Genomic DNA, 8,196 nt, shown 5'->3' with positions numbered 1-8,196 from the left:
TCCAGAATGTCACTAGTTATCTAGCATCCTTGGGACAAATGAGAAAACAGTCACACTAATCATATGTAGGGTCTAATGCACTTGCTGAGAATTTGGGAGGACCGTTAAGGAGCAGGAGCCAGAGTCCAAAGCCAGCCAGTCATGTACACAATGACCAAGAGGCTTGCCTGCATCCAAGGAGAACTGCACTGGAATCCTAAATTTTTCATTTATGCACTCAACACTATGCTCAAAGTAACTTCTGAACTAAGGCTTACCATGTGCCTGGGAGGGAGTATGATTTCTTCATTAATTGACCTCTTCATTATTTATCCAAAATCTTTAATACCTATTCATACATATCATTTTGGGGTTGACCTGAGAGGGTCACATATTTCCCAGATTAGAGGCCTTTATGCTGAGTGAAGAATTCTTGTGCCTGGAATCTACATTTTCTGCTTTCGTTGTCATTCTGATGGAAAAGAAAGTAGATCCATTGCTTATTTCTCTACAACAGCTTTCAAAATCATAATTTGGTGATAGAAAATTGGAGATGAGTTTCCTTAGGAGGAATTAACTCCCAACTTTCTAAAACTGCTTCCTTCACTTACCTGAAGATGGGTGAAGAATTTCCTTACTCAGGCTGCTCCTAGGGGAAGAAGAAAGGCAGTTAATTAACAGCTTCTTTCCCTCTGATCTCCACTTTGCCACAACCTGCCTAGAGAGAAGGAAGCTACTGGCTTTGGTTTTCTTACCTCCAAAGAGTCTGAACCCTGCAAGCACCTAAAATTCCACCTTCACCAGGAACCCAAGGCAAAAGAGGCAGTCCTCTTGTCTCAGCTCTTTCTCACATAAACTTGCAAGTTCTGGGTCTCCCCATCCTTTCCTTTTATCACACTACTAAACTCTAAGGCTCCTTCCTTCCTGTGGCATTTATTACAATAACATCTCACTCTTGCAAACCTCACCACCTCAACTTTACAGCTAAACTCTGAGAAGTAAACAAAAAGTAGCCAAAATAGTGGTCATAAACTCTGGAGACTGGACGTTCAGGCTCTTTGTTAATGGGAGAACTCTTTAACCATCTTTTGGGGACTTTTAATTTCAAAAATTTTTAATATTTCTGAGAAGCTCTATTAACGGATGGCCCAGTCTATTCACAGGCAACCCTTGGAAGCAACAAAGAAAATCCCTAACAAGTAGGCTTAAACTTTTTACAACACAGCTTTTAATTTAGAGGAAGCCAGTTACAAATATTACCCTCAAAAGCGCTTAAGGCACACGGTATAAAACTCGATATTCATAATTATTCTTGCAATGGCAGCCCACTCCAGTACTCTTGCCTGGCAAATCCCACGGACAGAGGAGCCTGGTAGGCTTGCAGTCCATGGGGTCACTAAGAGTTGGACATGACTGAGTGACTCCACTTTCACTTTTCACTTTCATGCACTGGAGAAGGAAATGGCAACCCACTCCAGTGTTCTTGCCTGGAGAATTCCAGGGACGGGGGAGCCCAGTGGGCTGCCGTCTATGGGGTCGCACAGAATCGGACACGACTGAAGTGACTTGGCAGCAGCAGCAACCATGTACTGAAAGCGACTTCACTTTAACTGTTCCTTTCTTTCATTGGAGAAGGAAATGGCAACCTACTCCAGTGTTGTTGCCTGGAGAATCCCAGGGACGGGGGAGCCTGATGGGCTGCCGTCTGTGGGGTCGCACAGAGTCGGACACGACTGAAGCGATTTAGCAGCAGCAGCAGCAGCAGCAACCATGTACTGTGACGATCACAATCCTCTTAGATAAGCGAGATGTCAAATATAAGCTCAGAGAGGTCAAATGTACTCAATATTCTTATTAACAGGGGAGCCACGGTTGAATCTGAACCCAAATCTCCCTGTCTGAAAAGCTCGTTGTTGTCTTCACACCGTGAATGGCTCAGGATCCGAATGTTTTTGCCCAAAAAGCCCGTGGAGATGCAATTCTTAGAGAACCTCAATATACTTAAAATATAAATGTTTAGTTGCTTCCGTAAATTTGGAAAAATGTTAACTGAGGGATCGGCTCACACGGCGCTTCCGAAAGGACTGAGCCTAAGAAAACGAATTTCCCCAAGCAGAGCATTAATTTCACTGCTTAAAAGCTCAGCTCTGAGCCGATGGAGAAGGAGGGGGCGGAGAAGAGAGTGCGGCAGGGCACGAGGCCCTCGCTCATTGGACAGTTCCCTCGCGCGCCGCCGCGAGGTCCAGACTGCTGGAGGGAATCCAAGCAAAATTTCCCGGGCACGAGCGCGCGCTCGCGGCCTCCCCGCCTTGGCCCTCCGGATGGAGTCTCACAGAACGGCTTTCCTCTCTGCCCCACCTGCAGACTTCCGGCCGACTGCCCCTCCGCCGCCCCGCCTCAGGAGGGCGTGGGGATGCTGGCCTCCACCAATCATTGAGCGCGTGTGGGGGGAGTGGGTGGGACCAGAGAGATTCGAAAGGAGCCCCGCCCCCTCGGAGCTGATTCCCGGGACTAGGTTGTGGAAGGAAAGCACCTTCCACGGTAGGTGAGGCGGCTCGGAAACTGAAAACTGAGGGTGGCCTGTAGAAGTGGTGTGGATGCGGTGCTGCGGGGAGTAGAAAGGTGGCTTGGGGAGAGAAAGAACCCGGAGGATGGTGGCGGGGAGGAAGATGGGGCGCAGAGACCGCTCCAGCGAGAGGAGGTTGGGTCGCAGAGGGGCGGGGGCCAGTGTGTGGAGGGAGATGGGAGTGCGGGACAGTCTGCCCGTACACGCCCTAGTGGTAGCAGAGGAAGTTTACAGGGGCAGGTCCTACTGCGGGGACGCTTGCTTTACCTTCACGATTATTCCCAACCCTTGGCTTGCACCCGGAGTCTAGCTGGGAGGCCTTGGGCAGGATGGAGACGTGAGGAAAGGTGTTTTCTCTCCAGCTCAGGTGTCTAAGCTGACTCTTTCCTGCTGTCTGGAACATGGAAGATTTAGAAGAAGGTAAGGAAACGCTGGAGGGAAGAATGGGACCATGTTGGGGACCCAAAGCTGGCATTCCTTCTTTCCTCCCCTACAGACGTAAAGTTTATAGCGGATGAGACCTTGGACTTTGGGGGGCTGTCACCATCAGACAGGTAGTAGACTCTATCCTGTTTACTTTTTTCTCACAATGATTGTTTCTAACCCCTTACTGCTGAATTATTGGCCTCAGGTCTGGATTGGTAATTTAGCAAGGTTGGGTGCACTGGGGCTTCTGGGTGGCTGGGTGACTAGGGCCCTGTGACACTGCTGGGGATGGGGTGAGTGATAAGCTGGAATGAGATTTCAGGGTGTTAAGAAGAAGGTAAGTGGATTTGTGGCATCTTCACCCCGGCATAATTTCCAATGTCAGTAAGCATGGAAGGCCTCGTAGAACCAGATGTTTCATCACTTAGATCTCACGGCCAGTATGGGCTTCAGGGTTTGCATTTGTGTTCTTGGCTCTGCTGTGGGGGTTTTGCCCAGTCCCCCTTGCAGTCTTCTCCTGTGGGCGTGATGCCTGCTTTGTTTTCTGTCTCAGTCGAGAGGAAGAAGATGTAGCAGTGTTGGTGACTCCGGAGAAACCCCTCCGACGAGGCCTCTCCCATCGAAGTGACCCAAATGCAGTGGCCCCCACACCCCCGGGTCTGAGGCTCAGCTTAGGTCCCCTCAGTCCAGAGAAGCTGGAAGAAATCCTCCATGAAGCCAACCGGCTGGCAGCTCAGCTGGAGCAGTGTGCCCTGCAGGAGCGGGAGAACACAGGCGAGGGCTCAGGGCCTCGAAGGGTGAAGCCCAGCCCTCGGCGGGAGACCTTTGTGCTCAAGGACAGTCCTGTCCGAGACCTGCTGCCCACCGTGAGCTCTTTGGCTCGGAGCACCCCCTCTCCAAGCAGCCTGACACCCCGACTCCGGAGCAGCGATAGGAAGGGGTCCGTCAGGGCTCTTCGAGCAACATCTGGAAAGAAGCCCTCCAGCGTGAAGAGGGTGAGTTGAGAGGGCTTGGCTTAGATGTGTGCCTCCGACACTGTGCATGACCCAGTACAGGCATTTTGCTTGTTGGTAAGATAGAGATAGTCAAATTCTACCTTGTAGAATTGTTGGAATTAAACAAGGCACGTACCACAGCATCTGTGTATAAGCTCTGTAATAAGCTCTCAATAAATGGCGTTGGTGGTGACGCTGCTGTTGTTGGCAGCTAACTTCTGCCCTTCTTCCTGGGATCTACGAAACTCTCCACCTCTGTCCCTGAGTCAGCCAGCAGAACAGATTCTTTTTCCACTTTAGTCCTTTTTCTCCCTCTGTGTGTTTCAGGAGTCGCCCACGTGCAATCTGTTCCCTGCCTCCAAAAGCCCAGCGTCTTCCCCTCTTGCCCGATCAACTCCTCCGGTCCGGGCAAAAGCCGGGCCCAGTGGGAGAGCGACAGCAAGTGAGAAGACCTGGGCAGTGAAGCTGTGGGTGGGTGGGGTGTAGGGAGTGGGAAGGATGTGGTGCAAACCCTGAAATTCCTCCACCCCTCTCACCAGGTCCACCTACCCCCGTCAGACCAGTCTTGGCCCCACAGCCTCCTGCCAGCAACTCTCAGCGCCTGTCTCGGCCCCAGGGAGCAGCTGCTAAACCTTCCAGTCGACTGCCTGTTCCCTCGGCCGTTCCCAGGCCTGGCAACAGGATGCCACTCGCCAGCCGGAGTGTCCCATCCAGCAAAGGCGCCCCTCCTTCAGATTCCCTGCCAGCTCGGAAAGGACTTCCAAGACCAAGTGCAGCAGGGCACAGAGGTAAGGAAGAACAGACAAGAATAAGAAATCAGGACGAGTAATATTTGGCCTTGCCCAGCATGCACACACTCTCCCAGTTGGTGACAGCAACTCTTCCACCCTCATTATAGCTATGTCTGGAGATGGGGAGACTGAGTTAAGGAGAGGATGTGGGCTTGAGCAAAGCGTTCAAGCCTTGGTTTTCGAATACCTTATGTTTTTACCTTGGGGAAGAAAGGCACTATCCCAGAGTCACTCTGCCTTGACTGCACTATTTCTTTTTGAGAAGGTCAGTTGAACTCTCTGCTAACTCATGTCTTTTGTTGACTCCCATCAAGTTCCTGTTTCTCAACGACCAAATCTTCCCATCTCTGGTGCTGGTCGCAGCAATCTGCAGCCTCCCAGGAAAGTTGCTGTCCCAGGACCTACCAGGTAAAACACTGAGATGCTGTCTCTTCCTTATCATCTGGACTTCCAAGCTGTTTTGCCCATCAGCCCCAAATCCCTTGAGGCAAGATGGGCAGGAGGAGGGAGCCTCGAGGGGCACAGAGTCCCATTGCTTCCTACTCTGAGGAACTTGAATTCAGCTGGTGACAAATGGGCTTGTGAAAGAAGGGCAATTTAAAGCAGTTCCTCCTTCTGTCTCCTTAGGTAAAGAGATCAGGACCGCAAGCAAGAATTCAGTAGCAAACCACTACAGCCACTGCCTGGAGTCACCTCTGTTTGGTTTCCCAAGCCTTCTCCTTGGAGGCAGGCCTGCTTCTAGCAGATCTGGCCCAGGGATAGAAGAAAGAGCTGCCACCCCAGCTGGTGCTTCAGGACTAGAGACTGTGGGAGATGGGGTGGATTAGGGTTGAGCTGGAGGGGAATCAAACTCTGAGTTGAAACTAGATAGGGAAAAGAGTTTGCCTCCCAGTGGTGAAGTTCACACAGAGAAAATAAGAAATGCTGGAGAGTGTTTGTCCTCATTCACCCCCACTCTTGTATCCTGGTCCAAAGTTTGATTTTCTTCCCGGGCTTCGGTTCACTGGGCATTTACATGTGAATGGCCTCTGTGGCCAACCTCCCTACTCTCTGAGGAGCAGGCCTCCAGAATCACATCCTCTCCTGGACTCAGGCCTGTTTGGAGAGGCAGAGGCAGGCATCTGGTCTCCAGAACTTGTTTCCTGTGGATTCTGTGACCCCTAATGGGCCAGTTTATAATAAGCTTACTCCATCGGTCTGCATTTTTTCTAAAATAAAATGCGTATATTTTTATATTCTGTGTACATGTGGAAGTAAATACTCCTCCAGTTTCTAACAGATTTGGAGTAAACTCCTGTGTACTTTCAATGAGGGAGCCGGGATGGGTTTCCCAGGCTGGGGGCTGAATAGGCCCAAGGGCCTTGAGATTCCAGCTCATCAGGCAATGAGTAGCCCCCTTGCTGACATTCAGTGGGAACAGGCTGCCTCTTCCCAGGCATTTCCAGGCTTCTTATGTTATTAGTGGGTCCAGATCGACTTAAGTATAGTTTAATTCACAGTATGTGAGGCTATCAAACCAGGGTCTTGGTAAATTATTTATATCCTAAATGTGGGTGTCTTTTCCTGGTAAGAGAATAGAGCTGCCTAGGAGTTGAGCATCTTGTCACTGTACTCCAAGGATGAGGGAGCCCGTGGGTGGGTACTCTGGTGTTCATGTTTGCTGGTTGTCTCAGGTAGAAGATACTGATCACCTCATCATGTTGTGCCTCACATCTTTAGAATTGTTGGTGTTCTCCTTTTTCCCCTACTAGACGGCTGGCACCAGGGTTTATAAACTTGTGTTGTGCCTCGTGTTGTGAGTTATACATGGTGGAGGATTTCATTCATTTATTGAAAAAATAATTGAGTGCAAGATGAGGGTATTTGTTAAATGAAGGACAAAAGGTTTAACAGATTAAACTACGGGTCTCCCTTTTCTCACAGACGTTGATTCTTGGAACCGGAAGCAGCTCAATTCCTTGTGAGCTTTGAGAGGACTTTCCTCCTTGGAGGCCAGGCTCTGACTTAAGGAAGCCTGCAGGCAGCTGGATAGAGGGAGTGCGTTCCAGCTGGTGCCCTGCCCCAGGTTTACACATCCATAGGCCCCCTTCTGAGGCACTAACAGGCCCTTCCCTTTGTTCCCAGGGCCAGCCACCACCCGCCCCCCACCATGGCTTCTTCCTTCTTATGGCTGATCGTCAGGTTCATTCACCTGTATCACCATAATAGCTGTCTACACGTCACCTTTCCTGAGCCTCTTGCAGCAACTCCTGCAGCCTCTGGGCTTCTGAACATTGAGTTCAGGGGCAGGGTGTGGAGATAGACACTGAGTATTCAGCTCTGGAGTGATTTGGCAGAGGCCAGAAAACGTCAGGTGTGCATCCCAACTGCGTCCTGCACTGGTGTCTGACAGAAGCAAGTCCAGGCACACACTTAGGTGTGGCCAGCAGATGGCATGTTTGCGTGGCCTGGGTGTGGGCCAGGTCCTGCGGATCCTCAGAGGCAAAATAAGCAGCAGACCCGTGTGTTGTTGCCACCTGGTGGCCAAAGAGGACAAGACACGTTCCTTTTGCCCTTTAGGTCAGTCTGGGGTTTGGTTAAAGGTCGACGGCTCTTCCAATCCCACTGCAAATCTGCTTAAGCAACACTGCAGTGTTAAGGAGGCAGCGTCAGCTGGGGAGGAGCCCCCCCATGCCCCCCAGCAGCTGCCCTTCTCCCCTGCTACCTGCTTCCTTCCTTCCCTTTTGGTCAGGCTTTGTCTTTTCTCTTTCTGCACTCCACCTCCAACCCGGTAGCACCAAGGAGGGAAGCCAAGGTTTGCTGGCCTCTTACTATGCACTGTGAACTGTCCAAAGCACTCACATGTGTTAACTCATTTAATTCTCATAAAAGCTCAATTAGGCAGAAGCCATTATCCTCATTTTGCAGGCAGGGAAACTAAGGCTCAGAGAGATTAAGTCACTCAGTCTGGTTCCAGTGTTTGTGTTCTAAACAGCTCCCCTCTGTGGCCCCCATGTGAACTCCCTATCTAGTTTGTTGAACAGATCGAAAAAACACAAAACTTGGGAACACGAGTGATGTGGCAGAGTATACAGCTGGCTAGAGTATGAATAGTTGCTCTATTTCCGATGTGGAGAAACACAAGACGGCCCAGAGGAGTGAAGTCAGGAGGTACCTAGTCACTGAGCACCTTTCAATTCCCAGCAGCCTCTTAACTCAGCCCTCCCTACCTCCTGAATTCTGCTCCCAGAACAGGACTCAGCTGGAATCCTGCCTGCTCTGTGCAGCCTTTCCAGCCATACAAGTCCCTCCTGTCCTGGTGAAAACCATACTTGCCCTGCTACCGGTCGCATCTTCCTTGGAAATGCCAGGACATGGGCTCAGTACTGATGAGGCTGCTCAGGGGCAGCCCGCTGCTACAAGTGTCGGTAGAGGATATCTGAGTCCCCTGACCTGGGCC

At 50.7% G+C, this 8,196-nt stretch overlaps 1 protein-coding gene across 3 annotated transcripts; it reads left to right on the top strand.

The window, feature by feature from the left end:
- Nucleotides 2,292–6,035, top strand: PSRC1 (proline and serine rich coiled-coil 1). 3 transcript variants are annotated; one of them, XM_013962568.2, is made up of 8 exons: nucleotides 2,448–2,520; nucleotides 2,913–2,965; nucleotides 3,042–3,099; nucleotides 3,525–3,966; nucleotides 4,294–4,408; nucleotides 4,506–4,754; nucleotides 5,072–5,165; nucleotides 5,385–6,035. In XM_013962568.2, the coding sequence occupies exons 2-8, from the start codon at nucleotides 2,947–2,949 to the stop codon at nucleotides 5,386–5,388; spliced, it is 981 nt and encodes a 326-aa protein (XP_013818022.1). In that variant the 5' UTR covers nucleotides 2,448–2,520; nucleotides 2,913–2,946; the 3' UTR covers nucleotides 5,389–6,035. The 3 variants fall into 3 exon arrangements, with proteins under 3 accessions (XP_017901341.1, XP_013818022.1, XP_005678016.1); XM_005677959.3 differs by having other exon boundaries at nucleotides 2,461–2,520; nucleotides 2,908–2,965; XM_018045852.1 differs by lacking the exon at nucleotides 3,042–3,099 and having other exon boundaries at nucleotides 2,292–2,520; nucleotides 2,908–2,965; nucleotides 5,385–5,990.

This window comes from Capra hircus, chromosome 3, assembly GCF_001704415.2.
Source record: "Capra hircus breed San Clemente chromosome 3, ASM170441v1, whole genome shotgun sequence".
Taxonomy (NCBI): Eukaryota; Metazoa; Chordata; class Mammalia; order Artiodactyla; family Bovidae; genus Capra; species Capra hircus.
This window is presented reverse-complemented; position numbering and strand designations above follow the sequence as displayed.